Source organism: Platalea leucorodia (assembly GCF_965183815.1).
Source record: "Platalea leucorodia genome assembly, chromosome: 9".
Classification (NCBI taxonomy): Eukaryota; Metazoa; Chordata; class Aves; order Pelecaniformes; family Threskiornithidae; genus Platalea; species Platalea leucorodia.
The window spans coordinates 38,559,616-38,580,452 of record NC_138831.1 but is presented as its reverse complement, the minus strand read 5'-3'; the positions used below and the strand labels follow the sequence as shown (position 1 = coordinate 38,580,452).

At 35.7% G+C, this 20,837-nt stretch overlaps 1 protein-coding gene across 1 annotated transcript in view; it reads left to right on the top strand.

Moving 5' to 3' along the window:
• DMXL2 (Dmx like 2) overlaps positions 1–20,837 on the top strand; it is a gene marked incomplete at its 5' end in the record, with an annotated part of 54,450 nt that overhangs the window by 22,070 nt on the left and 11,543 nt on the right. The window contains 18 exons of the mRNA XM_082322051.1: positions 233–354; positions 1,407–1,496; positions 2,876–2,993; positions 3,733–3,852; positions 4,332–4,559; positions 5,355–7,034; positions 7,338–7,448; positions 8,219–8,388; positions 9,727–9,824; positions 9,987–10,152; positions 11,087–11,351; positions 12,102–13,198; positions 14,308–14,499; positions 16,126–16,202; positions 16,891–17,021; positions 17,700–17,948; positions 19,504–19,685; positions 20,043–20,173. Coding sequence (XP_082178177.1) covers positions 233–354; positions 1,407–1,496; positions 2,876–2,993; positions 3,733–3,852; positions 4,332–4,559; positions 5,355–7,034; positions 7,338–7,448; positions 8,219–8,388; positions 9,727–9,824; positions 9,987–10,152; positions 11,087–11,351; positions 12,102–13,198; positions 14,308–14,499; positions 16,126–16,202; positions 16,891–17,021; positions 17,700–17,948; positions 19,504–19,685; positions 20,043–20,173 — 5,227 coding nt within the window. The remainder of the gene's footprint in view (positions 1–232; positions 355–1,406; positions 1,497–2,875; positions 2,994–3,732; positions 3,853–4,331; positions 4,560–5,354; positions 7,035–7,337; positions 7,449–8,218; positions 8,389–9,726; positions 9,825–9,986; positions 10,153–11,086; positions 11,352–12,101; positions 13,199–14,307; positions 14,500–16,125; positions 16,203–16,890; positions 17,022–17,699; positions 17,949–19,503; positions 19,686–20,042; positions 20,174–20,837) is intronic.

Below are 20,837 nucleotides of genomic sequence, written 5' to 3'. Positions count from 1 at the left end.
TTCAAATTTTATGAGGAGTTTGTTACATAAATGAGCAGAAAGGGAATTATTTCAAAGTTCAAATCATAATGTTTTAATGCACACATTTGCTTAGGTTTTTTGTTTCAGTACTTTATGAAAACTATGTTAGAAACATATTCAGATATTGTGAAGTGGATTGTAATAGACTACCTGATGCCATTTTACTGCCATTTTTTTCTTTAACTATGAAATTTTTTTTGTTTTCTATTAGGTACATACTGCAACTCTGCTAGTGCTTGCTTTGTTGCATCTGATGGCAAAAACCTGAGACTCTATCAAGCCGTTGTAGATGCACGAAAACTTCTAGATGAATTATCTGACCCTGAATCATCTGTAAGTTTTATGTAGCAATGGCTTGAAAGTATTAAAATAAAACTAATTGAGGTAACTTTTTCTCCCCTTTCCAGTGGTTTGCGTTCACTTAGTTCTGTATAATTTTTATGCCATTCCATGTATAGGATCTTATGCATTATACCTTGCATAATTACACGTTTTGCAGTTGTCTGTAAACATTAGCAGACAGAAATGCAGCTATTACTACTAAAAGTGCTCAACTGAAACAAAATTTCCCTGATAAGTTTGCCCACCTGTAACAGGTGGGGAAAGGAACAATAGGATTTCTTTCTTTCTCCTCTCAAAAGAGAGGAGTCGAGCAAGTGGGAAGGTGAAGACAGAAGAGCAAGACTTAGGTGTATCCACCTAAGCTACATCTGTATATGGGCAGAGTGCTGGGATAGGAGGGAATCGGCAGATTATTTCCAAGGGTAATATTATTTCTTATTTTTTCTGTGATAAGCAAATTTTTCATCCTTTTTTATCTTTTCATTTCTGTGACTTTAAGCAAAGTAAAGCCTGACCTTGTACTGTTATTGTATAAAGAAGCACATCTTTCCTTTTTTTCCATTATTCTGTTATTTTATAAGCTATCCTGCAAGACAGAGCCTGTCAATATTCGGATCAGCCTGAGGAGTCTGTTCTAGGAGCAATGGTTGTGAACGTTCCAGCAAAAATCAACAGAGCCTTCAGTGATTCATTTTTTTACATGTCGTGACAAAACCTGAAGCTTTAAACAAAAGTGAAGCAGTATATTTGAGTTTCTCGTGGCACAGACATTACGTTATGTTAAGAAAAGATAAATCTTTAAATAAACAAAATCTGGTTTCTATAAAAATTGGTGTGCCACCTCCATGAATAGCTGCAAACTCACAACAGTGCAAATGTCTCGATAAACGCATTATTCGTAAGTGCCAAAATGACAACAGGAAGAAGTCTGTTACGGTTTATGCCAACAAGGAAAATTGTTGATCAGTTTATTGTAAATGAATGCAATTTTCTTCTGTCTGAAGGAAAAAACTACTAACTCTTCTCATTTTGCTCTGTTTCAGAAACTTATTGGGGAAGTGTTTAACATCGTGAGCCAACAATCTACTGCTCGACCAGGATGCATTATTGAACTCGATGCAATAACAAACAAAGTAAATAAATGGTTAACTCTTTAAGGGTATCACATAAAGCTGTTTAATAGTTTTGTCTGTTAATTAACCTAATCTGTTGAAAACAGGTAAAACAGATGGCATTTCTCTACGGTGATTATGACTGCCTTGAATTTATGTGAATGTTGAGATACCTTGAACATTTTGGTCAGATAACTTTATTTTAGCTGCTAGGAGCTCAAAGCCCATTGTAACAATATTTTTCTAAGCATAAATCTTGATGAAAACAAAACTATAACTAAAGACTGGTTTACAAACCATCATAATTTAAAGGAAAAAAAAATAACAATCCCCGCCAAACCCAAACAAACAAAAAGATGAACAACATTTAAAAAATCCCAAACTAAAAACTAGACCTAACTATTCTAAAATGGAGGACTCATAGCCATGTATGACTTCAATTTTTTTGTCTGTCTTGTAAGACAAATTTTTATCCATTAACTAATACAGCTATATGTTTCAAACAATGAGGAGGTAGTATTATTACACCTTGTTCTTAGTCTTAGTTATTATCATCACACGTGTTCCAGTGCTGGTTTCTGTTAGGAAGCAGCCTGTGAAAACAGTGTGTTTTACCATTTTTTAATTAGACATCTAGATGTTTTTGACATATATAAAGAAGTATTTCTCTATTAGTCAATAAATTTCCATGTCTTTTAAGTATTAATCTCATAGGATCTTCAATTTTAAGTTCAGATCTACAAAATATTTTTCTAGAATTTTTATAGATGAGTACAGGGAATACTCTTTTTCCATGTTTCTCTGGAAAAAGAGGGCGTTTTGCAACGTGAAAACTTTGCCATGACTGTCTTTGGGGGACATATTTTCCCTTTCCTGCAGGAAAGGATTCCACTGCCAGCAGCCTCCTTGGTAGAGGTGGACATACTGCAAAGAAATCTGTTGCTGTCAGGAAGGACAGCTGTTGAGGTATCAGAGAAGGAAAACCTGCAATTCGTTGCCTTTTTTAGATTTCCCAAGCAATTCACTGCAGACATGTCTTCCCACTGAAGAGGGGTAAAAGTCTTAAGAGTTTTTGCCACTGTCATTTATTCAACACCTAAAGAAATGAAAACCACTCAGGTTTCATCTGTCAATAACTGTGGCAAAAATGTTATTACAGAATTTGTCTAGCATGGTAGGTCTCAGTGAAATTATCTGAATATACAAACAGTAGGTTCTAGAATATGCTGTTCTTAATATAAGAGGAAAATGTTTATCCTTTGTAATTCATTAAAATAATTTTCAACATTATAAAAGAAAGCAATCCTCATCAATAGCTAGATTGCACCAAAGCAATAATTGCATTAGTACAAAATGTCACTATGCTATTCTGGAAGCATAACTGTTGCTTAATGTTTCAGTGTGGCTCAAACACACAATTGCTTCATGTCTTTCAAGAAGACTTCATTTTGGGATACAAACCACATAAGGAAGATGTGGAAGGGAAGGAAACAGAGATCTTTTTCCAGCCATCACAAGGTATAGCATAAAAACAACTAATAGGAATGAAATAGGTACCAAAAATGTTCTTGAAGAATGCTGAAATCTAGCCAGCATATGCTAGTTTCCTTTCTAATGAGAATTTGTAGAATTCAGTAAAATGGCTGTTTCGTGTTGCTCATGTGAATTGTTTACATGGTACCGGTATTAAACAAAGGCATTCTAATTTGCTTAGAGTGAAACATTTTAGCTTCTATGACAAATTTCATTTTTCAAGATGCTGTATGTTATATATAAAAATGTGTACAAAATAGAACAGAAGTGTATTTTCTGCATCAATATGTAGTTCCAGGTGATAAGGTGAATATATCTGACTTCCAGGTTAATACAATAGAAAGTAACTGGGGAATTTGGTAGTAGACTTAAAACTTTAAAAGAAAAAGGAAGTAAGCAGGCAGGTGGAAAAGAGTCTTTACAATCTAGCAAAATAGTTCAAACTGACTGGGAAGGCAAATGTATCTAATAAATTAGATTTGCCACTAACACTCGGATTGCCTGTCAATCAGTCTGTCTATCTTCATAATTATTCTGTAGCCATGAGCAAACAAAATGTCGATTAACAATGTTATTAATGGTACTGTTTGAATATTTTGTTTTATAATCAATTTCTTTCAAAGAGGAAAACAGTTTTTCTAGTATCAGTAATTTTTAGTCTTCTCTGAAAATTATTTATGTTGAACATAAACTTCATGATAATGATAATATGTTTAAATTACAGGGTATCGTCCACCACCTTTCTCAGAAAAGTTCTACCTAGTCGTAATTGAAAAAGATAGTAATGGCTGCTCTGTTCTTCAGATGTGGCATCTTCATCTCAAATCTGTGCAAGCCTGTTTAGGTGAGTGAGTGACTGTAATTTTCTTAGACACAGACATTTCTTTCATATTATTTAAAATAAAGCTTAAAGCTTGGTGGTTTATTTTAAAACAAACTGTGTCACCTTTGTCAAGCAGAAGCCTCAAAAGTCAGGAATCTTTGGAATAATTTATCAATGCAGTAGAAGCGGTAAGACTCCTTACAAACATTGATTGCATTCTATACCAACAGCAATATAAAAATTTGTTGATAGGGTGAGTAATGTACTTAAGCACTGGATTCTTTATTTTAAACTATCAGTATTTCAGAATGTTATGGGTATCTTAAAACGAATAGTCACAGCATGCGATAAAACTAATGCAGCCTGCACACGTCATAGAATTATTTTCTATATAACTTAAGGACTGCTAAAAAAAAAGTAAATCTGATTAGAGGATATTCATGCCTTGCCTTACTTATAAACGATTTTTTTAACACTGTTGGCAATTTTTTTTTATATAGCAAAACCAACTGAAGCTACTTCATCAGAGAATAAGCTTAGTGTACCTGAGCAAAAGACTGTGGATTCTTCTCCAGATATATCACCTGGCATAAGTCCCATTCCACGATCTTCATCAATTGCTAATCTTCAGACTGCTAGTAAACTCATTCTGAGCTCCAGACTTGTGTATAGCCAACCTCTGGATCTTCCTGTTGGTGTAGAAGTAATAAGAGCAACTCCTTCAGCAGGTAAATTTAACTTTTTTTTTTTTTTTTTTTTTTCCTATGCACTTGGTCCACTAATTTACCTCCTGGTTTATAGGATTGTAGATAGATATCCTCAGATAGATACATAGACCTCTTCAGCCTGTCACATTCTGATTTACTGATACAGGGAACACAGGACTAAAAAGGCCGTCTCAGATTATTGTGTCCTTGTCATGTTAACTTTTCATAAATCTATCAAGTCCCCACAAGAAAGCTGTTCCTGAAACTTACTGGTCTAGTAGTTGGAAACTTAACTTCTAGTCTTAATTTATTAATGAACAATTTATACTTGCCTGTTCATCTGCCAGTATTAATGTGTTGGGTATATAGTGGGTTTTTTTAACTGATGCACTTACCTCTTCTTCTGTTCGTCTGTCTTTCTGTGTCTCTCCTCTCTTTTTTTTTTTTTTTTTTTTTTTCCCCTCCATCCCTCTTAGACTCATTTTGGTAGGCTACATGAACCTAATCTTAACTTCCTTAATTTCATCTGATTAAGGCTTTGTTTTCCTCTCATTATTCTAACAACCCTTCTCTGAATTACTTCAGTTCCAGCTTATTTTCTTTGAATAGTGACTGGAACTGCAGATGATTAGTAATGTTCGAGCTGCAGGACTGTGACCAGTCTTACTACATTTGCCCTTACCCAACTCCGAATTAGAAAAATAATACCAGGTTGTAAAGTTCTTTATCAGTAGTTAGACAGTGTTGTTTCTGCCTTATTCATATAGGCATTCTACTTTATATTACTAAAAGTAAATATGTTTGTTCTAACTTCAGGTCACCTGAGTTCTTCATCCATATACCCAGTCTGCCTTGCACCTTATTTGATAGTAACATCGTGTTCAGACAACAGAGTGCGGTTCTGGAGATGTACTGTAGAGACAGACCTAAACAGCAAAAATGAAGAAAGGGAAACATATCATTGGAGAAAATGGCCTTTAATGAATGATGAAGGAGAAGACAACAGCAGTACAGTGAGCATAGTAGGAAGGCCAGTTGCCGTTAGCTGTTCTTACACAGGACGTCTTGCAGTAGCATACAAACAACCCATACAGCATAATGGTTTTGTTTCCAAAGAATTTTCCATGCATGTTTGTATACTTGAGTGTGAGTCTACAGGAGGATCAGAATGGGTTTTGGAGCAGACAATTCATCTGGATGATTTAGTTAAGGTTGGAAGTGTACTTGATTCAAGGGTCAGTGTAGATAGTAATTTATTTGTTTACAGTAAATCAGATGCTTTTTTGAATAAAGACAAATACCTGGTGCCCAGTATCAAGCATTTGGTGCATTTGGACTGGGTATCAAAAGAAGATGGTTCACATATATTGACAGTTGGCGTTGGCGCCAACATCTTCATGTATGGAAGACTTTCGGGAATTGTAACAGATCAAATTAGCAGCAAAGAGGGAGTAGCTGTCATTACTTTACCACTAGGTGGTAGCATAAAACAAGGTATAAAATCAAAGTGGGTGTTGCTTAGATCGATTGATCTGGTATCATCTGTAGATGGCACTCCTTCACTGCCTGTTTCTCTGTCCTGGGTGAGAGATGGTATCTTGGTAGTGGGAATGGACTGTGAAATGCATGTTTATGCCCAGTGGAAACATGCTATCAAGTTTGGTGATGGAGAAAGTGATGTTTTTACTGCTGAAGACTCAACAACACAAGATCCGCTCAAAACAAGCTTGATAGCGAAGAAGACCAGTGTAATTGATGGGGCAGGTATTGTGGATGATGTTTTTGGCACTCCAACTGTAATTCAGGATGGTGGCCTTTTTGAAGCTGCTCATGTTCTTTCACCTACTCTACCCCAGTACCATCCAACCCAGTTATTAGAACTTATGGATCTGGGTAAAGTTCGCCGAGCCAAAGCCATTCTATCACATTTAGTTAAATGTATTGCAGGAGAAGTTGCAATAGTTAAAGACACAGAAGCTGGGGAAGGAACTGGTCCTAAACGCCATCTTTCTCGCACCATCAGTGTAAGTGGTAGTACTGCAAAGGATACCATCACAGCTGGAAAAGATGGTACTCGAGACTACACAGAGATAGACTCAATTCCGCCACTGCCGCTGTATGCGCTGCTTGCTGCAGATCAAGATACCACTTATGTTTCTGAAGAAACTTCTAAAATACCTCAGGGCTCTGAAGACCATGCTAAGAGAAAAACAGAGGATCAGTACTCAGATCTATTCCAGATTCAGCCTGTTACAACTGAAGACTTCATTGATTTCGAGCCTGAAAAGAGAGAGAGTAAATCCAAAGTTATTAATCTGTCACAGTACGGTCCGACTTACTTTGGCCGAGAACATGCTAGCGTCCTTTCAAGTCACCTGATGCACTCAAGTCTGCCAGGCCTCACTCGACTAGAGCAGATGTTCCTTGTAGCTTTGGCAGACACAGTGGCCACGACAAGCACCGAACTAGATGAGAACAGAGATAAGAATTACTCAGGTTAGTAACTGACATATTATTGAATTAACATTCTTGTTCTTCTCAGCAAAGGTAAACTTAGTCCTTGGGTATTTTGGGATAACAAAGCTGAAAGCTAGCATCAGTTATTCAGATACGATAGAGTAAGAAAGAAAAATACTTAAATATAAATCTCTACTTATGTTTCATACATAATAAATAACGTAGTTCAGGTTCTCAGCAAGTTTAGAAACATACATTCCTCACACACTGCATATGGTAAGTTGTATATACGCCTCTTGTAGTCACCTGCATGTTCAAAAGTCAGTATTTTATATTTCACAGGAAGAGATACCTTAGATGAATGTGGCTTACGATATCTGTTGGCTATGCGCTTGCACACCTGCCTTCTGACATCACTCCCACCTCTGTATCGAGTTCAGCTGCTTCACCAAGGTAATTCTTAGAACAAAGTATTGCTTTCATTTGATCTACTTGAGCTGACAGGGTCTGGTTATGTTTGATTTATAATATTATGATATTTCTATTATCTGCATATTCATTTTAGATTATATCAACTCCATTAAGGCCCTTATCTTGCAAAGGCTTAGCATAGGCTTCCCTACATGCACTGTGAATAGCAAAAAAGGTATAGCTCTAGAACAGAAGAAAGATTCTGCCCCATTCAGTTTGAGGCATGAATAAGTTCCCCAACCAGATAGAATATAGACTGTATATATATTTGTTTCTGCTGGATGAATGAAGATACTGCCTTACATGAGCATGGCTTTATCTTACCTTAAAGATTATTTTATTATTTTCATCACAGCAGGTTTTGTTCCTTGCTCAGTCTGAGTAAATGTTGTTGTGAAATGCAGGAAAGAAAAGCAGTTACCACCTAAACAGCAGACAGAAATGTTTCTGGCCCAGAATGGGTCTGCCTCTGTGGTAACACAATATTTTTCCTTGAGTCTTTCACCATATAACTTTAGTACATATATGAATGGGGTACTGGAAAAATGATGGAAGGAGAGGACATCCCTAGTGAGCAAAAAGATATTTTTGGCTGTTCCTTTAGCAGCTCTACTCCCTATTGAGGGAAGCAGTCTCTTTCAGATCTGCCTAACTCTTGGGTTGGAGATCCCACTTTGCCTCGCTGACATATTCCATTTGCTTATTTACAAGTCTGAATCTTCTGAACTTTACTATCTTTTGTTATTGTTTAGGCCTGTCTACTTGCCATTTTGCATGGGCTTTTCATTCTGAGGCTGAGGAGGAGTTGATCAATATGATTCCTGCTATCCAGAAGGGAGACCCACAGTGGTCTGAATTAAGAGCTATGGGTATTGGCTGGTGGGTCAGGAATATCAACACACTCCGAAGGTGCATGGAGAAGGTACTTTTTATTACTTGCAAATTATAGTTACATGCTGTTAGGTATGCCTTAACAGATACGCACGGTGACTTGTATATAGCAGATTCCTTTCTACTTCAGCCCAGCCAAGAGACAGCATAACTATTTTCTGTGCCAACTGATGTTGGCAGTCCTGGCTTACAAATTTCGTTATTCAGTAGTAAGATGTAATACAGTTGATCGAGGGAAAAGCCATTTCTGAAGCACCTAATTTCTCCCCCCCACATATTTTATAGTATGTTAAAGATCATATTAAGTACTCTATTTTAAGAAGAATCTTGTTTTCAGATACATGAGACAGTAGATATCTGTAGATTAAAAAGGGAATTATGCTTTGAGTTCAGTAGTGGGTTTTATTTAGGAACTAAATAGATCTAAAAATATTAGTTAATAAAAACTATATAAAGGGTCTTCTTGCAAATTTTGTATTTTTTATAATGGAGTACTATAGAACATAAAAGATCTGAACTGCAAATAAATGCAGGTTTTACTCTTCTGAAGAGGCACAAAATTACTGTTTTACAGAAATATGCACCTATATTTTATGTAAAACCAAAATAACACTAAATCTCATTTGCATGCAGAGTTTCTTATAGGAGGTCTAATAATGGGTAAAATGCAATATGTTTTTGAGATAATATCTAAAACTGTTTCCCATGGCTACCAAAGAGATTTTAATCCTTGCTTTAGTAAGAGTTTCAGCTTTCTTGTAACTTGAAGTTGGATGGATTTGAATAATCACTAGCTTTTGCTTTGAATTACAACAAATAATGCAATCTCTGAAATGTCTGTGGAACAGACAGACTTACTAGTTTACTAAATTTCCAAGTCATCTGTTTTAAAAATACATTTTAAAAAGTTACAGGATACTCAAAGAATCCAGGAGTAAAACTTAATTAGCCTAGTACTCCAAATCAAATGCAATTACATCTCTGAATCCTATACAAAAACCAAACAGTGTTCATTAAAGAAATACTTGTATTAGCTTAAGTATATGTAAATAATGGATTGCGAGAGGAATTTCACCTAATAGTATGAGTTACTGTACCACTTCTAAGAGATTTTTATTTTCAGATTTGTAATGTCCCACTGTGATTGAGAGGGGTTAATATCTGCAGTAGTGCTGTTTTTCTAACTCTTAAGAACATTTACAGTGTAATGAGAGCTGTCACATATGAATAAAACATTCTGACAGAAATTACTGTTGCTTTGTAGAAATAATACAGTCACTTAGACCATCCTCCCTGACAGAGAACATGTTATTTAGCTAAAAGCAGCCTTTATATTTTCAGTAATCATAGTAGGTTTTGTTTACTACAGGTTGCAAAAGCTTCATTCCAGAGGAACAATGATGCCTTAGATGCTGCACTTTTTTATCTTGCTATGAAGAAAAAGGCAGTGGTTTGGGGTCTGTTTAGGTGAGTTCTGCTAACTGTAAGTTCGATTAAATCTTAATTGAACGAGGAATGCAAAGCAGAACTTGTTTAAGATTAGAGTTTAATTTAAAGTGATATTGTTCCAGTGATTGTATGCTACGGTTATATAATAAGTAGTTGTCTACATTGCATTTCTTTATGCAGGTCCCAGCATGATGAAAAGATGACTGCCTTTTTCAGCCACAACTTCAGTGAAGATAGATGGCGCAAAGCTGCTTTAAAAAACGCTTTTGCTTTGTTGGGAAAGCAACGCTTTGAACAGTCAGCTGCATTTTTCTTGCTAGCAGGTTCACTGAAAGATGCTATAGAGGTATCCACTTTTGAGAAATTACGTTTCAGTTTTTAATTTGACCTATGTAACTGCATCCTTACAAGCTGTTCTCTGCTGATGTTTTCACAAATTGTGGCAGCACAAATGGTATGGTATGTCCACACGTGACCCCCTTGTGTCCTGCAGACATACCATTTACCTCTACACTACTGTGAAAAGCAGCTTGGAAGCTGATCTGAAGGCCAGAATAATTGTTCAGATACATCAGTCCTCAGTGGAAGCACTCTTGGGAATACCAGTCATGACCCTTCTGGCAAAACTGTGTTTGATCAGCCCAGTTAAGTTGTAGCACTCTCATCAGCCTCCAGCTATTCTGCATGACCTATTGTTACAACATTAAGTAAAAAAAGAAGTCAAGAGTTCTCTTCTGAAGCAGGCCTAGCCCTTTTTAGTGGAGCTGTGATGTTGCCTGCCACAAGCGAGGTGAGAGCCGTAAGCAGGATCATAACCTAAGGAGTACCTCTCAGGAGAGAATGAGAATTAGTGAACCTTTAGTTATCCTGCCTATTTATATGCATTACGTTTGTCTTTACCTGAGAACGTAAAGAATTTTCCTCAGAGATGTAATTCTGCAGATGAGACAGTGTGAAGAATATCTTACCAGTGATGTATTGACATTACACAGCTAAACATCTTTACTTCTGCCATATTAATTTTTGACATGCTGATGTACTGCTATACATGTCATAATTCCTGAAATAGAAGAAAGTACACCTCTTTCCAAACATGGAAGAAAATATGTTACTTAGATATATATCACCACATTTTTGACCCAAGGATGAATGTATAAAGAACAGATATGATGAGAAAAAAATTATCTGTTCTGTAAACATATATTGCTATTCACTTCGTTGTTATTTTAAAGAACTACCTTTCCCTCATAAAGCAACCTTTTCCCCACTTCTTATTGCAGGTGTGTCTTGAGAAAATGGAAGACATCCAGTTGGCTATGGTTATCGCTCGTTTATATGAATCAGAGTTTGAAACCTCTGTCACATACACTTCCATTCTTTATGAAAAGATTTTGGGTTGCCGTAAGGATGGAGCTGGGTTCAGCTGTACTAAATTGCATTCTGATCCATTTCTGAGAAGCATTGCATACTGGATAATGAAAGATTACACTAGAGCACTGGACACGTTATTGGAACAAACACCTAAAGATGATGATGAAAACCCAGGTAAGGGAAAAACATTAGCCTGATGGGACAAACTTAAGACAAAGCAGAGAAGGAGAAATACTTTCTGTGTACGCCTGCAGTCCCTTCTCCTGAGATGCCATTATGCTGAAATTATTAATTGGCTTATGTACTGGCCTACTCAATTTCTACTTCTTAAAAAAAAAAAAAAAAACAACACAGCACCTTTTGCCAATTTCTTCCAAGGACTTGTCTCCAATGCCTTAATACCAAACTTAGTTTTGCTGTCAGATAAGCTCAGGAAGGCCGCCTTTGTTTGGTACTTCCCTACACTGTCTCTCTACTACTGAGTGCTGGCTAGTCTTTATTCCAATGGACTTAAATTCTCATTCTTGCTTCTAGGAATTAGAGGTGTTCTAGCAGGATTTCCTGCCCTGTGTTTTCTGAGATTAATGTTAAGTGACCGATGGCTACATAGGTTTCTGTGGCATATTCCCTCCCTTGGTGAAATCTCTACCTGGCTGATCATCTCAGGTTTTTTTAGGCTTAGCTGAGTGGAATGTAACAGTGAGGCAAATGAGAGAATTTAGTATCTTTCTACTCATCCAGCTCATACCTTTAATCTTTTTGTGGGGAATAAGTAATTCTTTCATTTTGTTTTGGCAATTAGACCCAAAACTCTCCTTGTTTTTGTGTTTTGACAAATCTCTGTAATGCAGGAAATACTGCAAAACACAATAATACCATTTTAAAGCTGTTTTCAATAGATGTCATATCTGTTTAATTCCCTAGTTATCATCAAGTCATGCAATCCTGTGGTATTCAGTTTTTACAATTATCTTCGGACCCACCCTTTGCTCATCCGAAGATACTTCAGCTCACCAGAAGGAACTTTGGCCACATTAGGTCTAAAAACTGAGAAAAGCTTTGTTGATAAAATTAATCTTATAGAAAGAAAATTATTCTTCACTACTGCAAATGCTCATTTTAAAGTGGGGTGCCCTGTACTAGCTCTTGAAGTCCTTTCCAAAATTCCAAAAGTAAGAAAAAAGTCTACTGTAGCTGCAGAGAAAGATTCATCTAGTCCTCCAAAAGAGGCTGATGTTTCAGATTCCAAAGCCCTAAGGTATGGTGCTGGAAGTGATGATATAGACTGGTCAAAGCCAATTTCAACTTCCTTTGCTTTGGAGAATACTGTTGAATCTTCAGGACAATTTGACTGGAGTCAACCAGCAGTAAAATTTGATGATGAGCCCCTTACTCTTGATTGGGGTGAAGACAAAAATGAGTCAGACAAAGAGGACGAGGATGTTGGTATAATGATGAAAAACTCAAAATCTGATTCTAAGAATGGAGAAGATGGTGGAACCTCAGACACCAGCATCCCACAAATGCCACATGGGGAGATTTCTGATGCAGGAGACACTGAGGTTGATGTTATTGCTGAACAACTGAAGTTCAGAGCCTGTTTGAAGATCCTTATGACTGAACTGAGGACTTTGGCTACGGGTTATGAAGTAGATGGAGGAAAGCTCAGATTTCAGCTATACAACTGGCTTGAAAAAGAAATTGCTGCTATGCATGAAATATGCAACCATGACGCAGGGGGCAAAGACTATTGTAAAACATATACCAAAGTAAATGGGGATCTGCTTGATCACGATGATATTATGGATAAGCCAGACATTGGTTCGTATGAACGGCACCAGATAGAAAGACGTAGGTTACAAGCAAAACGAGAACATGCTGAAAGACGAAAGTGGTGGCTGCAGAAGAACCAAGCTCTTCTAAGAGTTTTTCTAAGTTATTGCAGTCTTCATGGGGCACAAGGTGGTGGTTTAGCATCTGTAAGAATGGAGCTGAAGTTCTTGCTGCAAGAGTCACAGCAGGTAAAACCAGTTCAGCTAATTTCTATTCACAGGCGTGAACAGTTCTGGACTGTCAGTTTTGTCAAGTGCTTAATTTTGTGCCTAGATGGATGCTTCTTATGTTCTGCAAGTCTAATAGTCAAGATCATTTTAATGTTCTTGGAGAAAGAATTTGGTATTTATGTGTGCTGCTTTTCCACATCCTGATTATTTGGTTCTTAAGAATCTGTTATCTGACATTGAGGATTAGGCTACCTATCATTATGGAATGTAAATGTTGCTGTTTGTATTATAGTTGCAGCATTATATGTGCATTCCGATGAAATTATAATTTTGATCACAATATTCTGGGTACCTGTATAATAAATTGAGTTCACAGTTGCTAAAATATGACAAAATCTCATTCCCTACACCTCTGCAAATCATGCAAGGAAGCTACAAGGAAGGGGATCTTAGCTGCAAGGCTTAACAAATAATACCAAGTCAGACAGGGTAGTGCTCCCTTTTACTATATTATGGCATTTTCTACATTTATTTCACGCAAAAAGAGATATTTTCCAGCAAATCTTAATGACTAACCTAAGCTACAGCAGATAACCTGATACTGGGCAAGTCATTTAACTTGCTCTAGTCCTAGACTTCTCACATTTCAAATAGAAGCAGTAGACAACTGTTTTGGTGGTACTAGGCTTAGCACATACTTTTAAGAATAAAAAAAAAAATCTGTTCATTTCCACTTGAGAAACTCATATTAGTTACATAACTTTTGTTATTAAACTCAGATCAGTGAGTATTATGTCAACTTATGCTACTGCAAGTGCTTTTTTAGTTAGTGTTTCTTAATGGACAATCCTAACACTTCCTAATGAACTACATAAAAATACTTATCCAGTACTAAATCAAAAAGTGTTCCAGCAGACTTGGCTATCAGGTCTGATCCATGTTATTATAGTAAATAAGAACTTACTTTTGACATCAGTCACAGTAAAATCTTGTCTGTACTGAGTAGACAGCAGTTCAAGAGGATAAATAACCCTGAAAAAACATTTAAGATGTAAAATTGTCTTTTTTTTTTTTAAAACTTTTTTCTCAAAGCAATAATTTTAAATACAATCTTTTCTTTTAAACAGGAAACTACTGTAAAACAACTTCAGTCTCCACTTCCATTACCTACAACACTACCGTTGCTTTCTGCAAGCATAGCATCCACAAAAACTGTGATAGCTAATCCTGTGCTATATTTAAACAACCACATCCATGATATTCTTTACACTATTGTGCAGATGAAATCACCACCACATCCTAATATTGAAGATGTCAAGGTAATGAAAAGCTTTCAGGAAATGCTAAATTATTTTTTTATAAAACGGGGAGTGAGCATACGAAAAATAAAATGTGGTGTTTGAGTTAACTTTTCAGCACTTACCCTTTCACAGTACTGACCTTCTCCCTTAAGTCTGGTGAACTGAAAATGCTAGTTAACCGCTTGTTTTCTGACATCTTTTTGAACCTGGTTAGTTCCCTTTTATCCAAATTCTGGTCATTCTCAGGAAAGTATTCCAAATGTGAATGTTCACTAAAACACTGAATTCTTGGCTCTTAAAACATGATCATGTAAGTTAACTAATTATCATCATTCTGGTCAAACCCTGTAGGGATTGAAAGTAGAGATGGGAGACTGTAAGTTACGTTATAACCTTCTATTAATACAGGTATTATAAACCTTACTCTAGCACAAATTTCCTCAAGTGTACCGTTTTTTAAGGAATTGTGGTGAATTACTTTATCTGATTTCCATGGGGGGTGATTTCCTTGGGGGTGAATAAATTTTGTTCAGATTCAGTAAAGGGGGGGGGGGGGGGGGGGGAGGGGGGAGCCAAGGAGCCTGGGACTATGACACAGTTAATTAGTAAGAAGCTAAATATTTTGTACATTTAGATGAGTGTTCATATTCATTAAATTAATTTGAATTTCTATTGACTAAACGGACGTAGGGAAAACTTAGGAAACTAAATGGGTTGTCCCACTGCAAGCCAGTTAAGTTTCTAAAACTGTAACCCAAGCTCATTTACATCTCATTTTCTTCCTTACTTTTCCATCCTGCATTATGCTACAGCAAGTACCTTCCTTCCCTAAAAACTCATACTTCACATGCCTTTTCTTTTAAACGAGAATTCAGAAAGAAGAGCTGACACTTCCTAACTGCAAAACAACCATTTAAATAATTCATAGCTTTAATCTAAGGTTTAGCATTTGATTAAATAGAAAGATGGTAGGAAAAGATAGAAATGAACAAAGGTTGGGTTTAAAAAAGTTTACATTTTTAACAGTTTGACAGTACCATTTTCTTCACACTGTGGATTTCATCGGACTTTCCAAGAAATCCTTGCATTTCTTCTGTTTAAGAACTGGAGTGTTTCTGTTGCATTGTGAGGCAATAACGGAGTATTAGTCTTGTTACTCCTGGAGACTTCTGGAAATTTATAAGCACATAACTGAGGTAAAAAAGAGATTCTAGATAAAACAATCATACAATGATTACACAAACTACTGTATTTTATGCATATTGAGCAACTACTACTACACTGAACTGCAATGTTATATAATACAGCTTCCATTCTATCAAATTCATTATCATAACAGGACATACTTAATCACTCCTTTAGTATACTCATTCATTGCGGCAGTTCTATATTAGAATAAAGCTAATTATCTTGACATAATATTAGAAGGTTTTGACTGCAGTCAAATGATCTTGGATAAGCAGTTATGATTTTTAAACTACTGTATTGTAAACTTAAAGTAGCATTCAGTCACTATTTCCTGCACTTGATTTATAACTAGGACATTCCTGCATAACACATTTCCAGTGCTGTTCAGAAAGAATTGCAGTTTACTCGCCTTTTCTATATAACTTACATATAGCTTATTGGCTCTTTTTATTTCAGGTGTACACACTTCATTCTTTAGCAGCTTCACTTTCTGCATCCATTTATCAAGCACTATGTGACAGCCACAGCTACAGGTAAAAATGGAAGTTTTCTTACTGTCCTACATTTGGAGTATACTTTGTGTATACTGTATTTCCAAAATGGACATTCTTCATGCATGTGTCTAAAAAAGGGATTAAATATCTGTGTATGGATATAGATACTTACATAGTTTACGCATTGCTAGCTTTGATATGCCAGATCAGTTTTACACAGATAAAATAACACCAATTATTCAGATTTTTTCCAATAAATAATAGGAAAATCTGGTGTCACTTTCACTTGGGATGCTTCTGAAAAATACTTGAATGCTGTTTTCCACAGCACATTCATTGCTGAATAGGGGTGCAGGGGAAACATTTGAGCCTAACTGAAGTCAGGTTTCAGGCAGTTTATATTCCAAACTGGAACTCGAAGAGAATGCTGTAAAAACATTAAAAAATATTCTTCAGAATGAATATATTATTAAAATTTTTGAAAAAACCTTTTTCATATCTGGAGCTATGCCATAACATTAAAATTGATAATGCTGCATGGAAACATTTCAAGTTTGAAAAAAATGTATTTTGCGTACTGTGAAATTATCAAATTCTTGACTTGGTCCTATAGAATTTTAAATGTTACATTTTCTGATTAAAATGAGAAGCACGTATATATGCCATACTTTATTACAAAGATATTCTAAAATACTTTCTCATAAGAAAAAAATTGATTTGTATTTAGCAGTCAAACAGAAGCGAATCAGTTTACAGGGATGGTTTATCAAGGACTGCTTTTGAGTGATCGACGCAGACTGAGGACAGAAAGTATTGAAGAGCACGCAACTCCAAACTCATCTCCTGCCCAGTGGCCTGGTGAGGCAAAAATAAGCTTACTTTTAGCACCACTGGAGCAGCTCCACATCTCAAAATTATCTCACTGTTCTGTAATATGATAGATGATCAATGATGGATAAGTGTTTGTGATTTAGTTCACAAATTAATAACAGCCTTTAACATTTTCAGGTATCAAAACAAAAAAGAATAAACTTTCTATATGGCAAACATCTTGCTTGAAGAAGAGACCACAATCTTTAGGATAAACTCAATAAGCTGATAATTTGTCATCCTAAAATGTTTTCCTCCAGTCTGCCTTACCCCCTACCGAAGCTATTTCTGTTAGCTGTTTCTAAAGTACTGTCTTACATCTATGCTTTACTTGGTATAGCTGTCAAAACAACTACTCCCAACATACAAGCATAAATGTAGTATTTTGAGGTCAACTGTGGAAACAGTGCGGGAATTTCATAGGCAAGCTGAACTGCCCACACTATTTGCAGAGAGGTACAACGCAGAAGTCCCAAACCAAAAGAAGGCTTTTTGTAATTTTGATCTTTATAATTAAAAAAAAAATATTAATAGTATGTTTCATCTGAAAGTATCATGTGGCTATTAGTATATGTTTAACATAAAATGTAGAGGTGAAACATTTCCTTTTTTCCATTTGTACTCCTACTCATTTAACGTAGATCTTTTCCTCTTTTCTCTTTGCAGGTGTGAGCTCACTTATAAATCTCTTAAGTTCAGCTCAGGATGAAGATCAACCAAAGTTAAACATCCTACTTTGTGAAGCTGTTGTAGCTGTCTACCTGAGTCTCCTTATACACGCCCTTGCAACCAATTCATGTAACGAATTATTTCGACTAGCAGCCCATCCTTTGAACAGTCGAATGTGGGCTGCTGTTTTTGGTGGAGGAGTGAAACTTCTTGTAAAACCTCGAAGGCAGTCAGAAAATATTCCAGGTACTTTGTTCTCTAAAGGTCATACTAATGATTTGCATTTTATACGTTTTAGTAACTGAGCAGGAGAGATTTCCTTTCTTTTAAACACAAAAACCAAGCAATCAGAATTTAAGTATCTACTGGCAAGAAAACTGTTCTATTAATTAAAAAGTAGAAAAGATATTAGTCTTGTAGTTGTCCTTTGTAATGGCACCCAGAACATTTTGAATTTGCCATTAAAACTGTACAGTTATTGTATTGCTAACATTACTATTAGATGCTTACTCATAACACTTTTCAGGACTTTCAGTCATTATTTTTTAGTGAAAAAACCAGATGGTATAAATCAGTGTTAATACCTATGGTTTTCTGTATGTGGGAGATAAGTGTTATTGTCTAACAACTGCAGTAACTTGAAAACAGTATTTCTGAAATCAATTTCTATTGCAAGATATGATTTCACCTTGCACAAGACCACAAAGAAGAAATATCAACTTCATCTGTCAGAAAAATAGTTCATGCATATGTTATCTCCTACTAAAACCAGCGATTTTGCAAAGACAGATGGGCATGTCTTAATATACTGCATAAGGAAAAGCAAAAGTAGAGATTGAATTCAGGCTCTGGAGACAAAGGCAAATACAACCATTTGTCATAGACTTCACACTGCAGCAATACTGAAAATCATGTCACATAGACTTTCAAAACAATGATAGGTTTGAAACTTATGCAAAAATTAGATGTTCCATATCTGAAATAAACCGAAACAGTAATAAGGCAATGCACCATTATACATATGCACAACAGATATTTGTCCTTCGTGGAATAACTTAAACTTATTTAGGGCAGTTATTTTCACAAGATGTTAATATGAGTAACTTATATAAAGTAATGTCTTCATTTGAGATGTATTCTGTTTTCCTTTAACCTACAAGCTGCTACAGCTTCTGATGTTTCAGAGGATGGTAATGAAGGTTTGTAAAAACTTGCAGTGTAGATGAATGTTAGTAGTGGCTTTTTTTCAAAAAAAAAAAAAAAAAAGTTTTAAATATCTAGCTCCTTTGTAATAAAGTAAGTGTGATCTTCAATGTTGTTTGGCCAATAACACTTAGAAAAAACAAATTCCACATTAATATTTTGATAACTATGAAGACATTTTAAATCATAACTCTTTAAAATAGACTTCAGTTGTCAAAAGCCTGTCTATTCAAATTTTCTTTGCTATCTTAAGAGTTCCTTGGCTTATATTTTGAATAACTACTGCTACTTCTTAATTTCTTTCTTAAGGAATTTTTCAGCTGAAAGCTTTTTACTTAAAAGCTGCATCTCCTGAGAATTTAATCCAGATAATAAAATGTATTTCGCATGATATATCCAATGTATAAATGCCACAGTTATTGACTTATCATAAGTGAACTTTTTGTATGATTACACTTACTTTATTTAGGCTGGCTTTGAGTTCTGAATCAGTAGAAATTAGTACCAATAACAATGGTTTTAGTTGCTTCAATTATAAAATACAGCCTTTTCTAAAGATGCAATATTAATATCAGCTTTTCAAATTACCTGAATTTAGCACCACCTCTTCCATCAGAAGAAATGGATAAACATCGCCGTCGGTTTAATATGAGAATGCTAGTGCCAGGAAGACCAGTAAAAGATAGCACTGTACCGCCACCTGTACCTGCAGAAAGACCCTCTTACAAAGAAAAGTTTATCCCTCCAGAACTCAGCATGTGGGACTATTTTATGGCAAAGGTAATTTAAAATGGCAAATATAAGTTACAGTTCACAAAAGCATATTTCTTCTCTGTTAAGTTTTAAAGGACAAAAATAGTAACGTAAAAATTTTGAGTGCTCTTCATAGTAAACTGCAGAATATTATCATAGTTATAAAAGATGAAGAGCCTACAAGTCTATTAACTTTCAAAACACATCTCTTGCCAATAGTAGAGATTAACACTTTTCCCCTCGCTACTTGTTTGTGTTTTAGAGAAACATACATAGGTTAAGTTGTTGTCATTTAAACTCTATGACAGTGATAACTAAAGTAAAAGTTGAATATTAAGAGATCAGAAAATGGCTTTTATAGCAGACTTTTATTTTGCGTTGCAGCCATTTCTTCCTTTATCAGACAGCGGTGTTATATATGATTCTGATGAAAGCATTCACAGTGATGAGGAAGAGGATGATGCTTTCCTCTCTGACATACAGATCCAGGAACACAAAGATGCCAATTCTTACAGGTTAGCAGAAATTGCCGCTATTTTAGAATAATTGACGTGTGCTTACCTTTGCTTCCAAATTAAAGAAAATACAGGTCCTCTGCACCGTCCAGTTTAAGTCAAATAATTTTACCTGTGGCAGTGGGATTACAGAAGTGACAAATTCTCATCACAGTAACAGTTCCCTATTTACTTGCCTAAAAAAATGGGATTAGGAAGCCAAAGCTGTGTGGTTTGTGTTTTTTTGGGAGGGGCAAAAACAAATAAACCCCCCCCATCTTCATTTTTAAGACACAAAGAACATAAAGTACCACGATGCCAGCTCTGGAATGACATTTTAGACTACTGATTCAAGCATGATCTTTAGTTTTTGAATGAGGGGCAGATTAAATAGAACGTTTAAAAGAGAAAATGTTGCAAGATAAAAGGAAGTGGATGACCTCAGCATTGTAATAATGGAGAAAAATGATGGCTCTTTTATGTGTTCTTCAAGTCTCTCATTAGTCCTTAGAGCTATACTGTATAGGATTTGTATCTTTAATATCTGTGAGACTCTTTCAGTGTGAAAGCTTCTGCCATGAATGTCAAACTCAAGTAATGTCTTGTCTGTATTCATCATGATTTCATGCAGAATTTCAGGAGGTGTTTCAGGGGGCTTGTACTTAATTCTTAGTCTTGCAGAGGC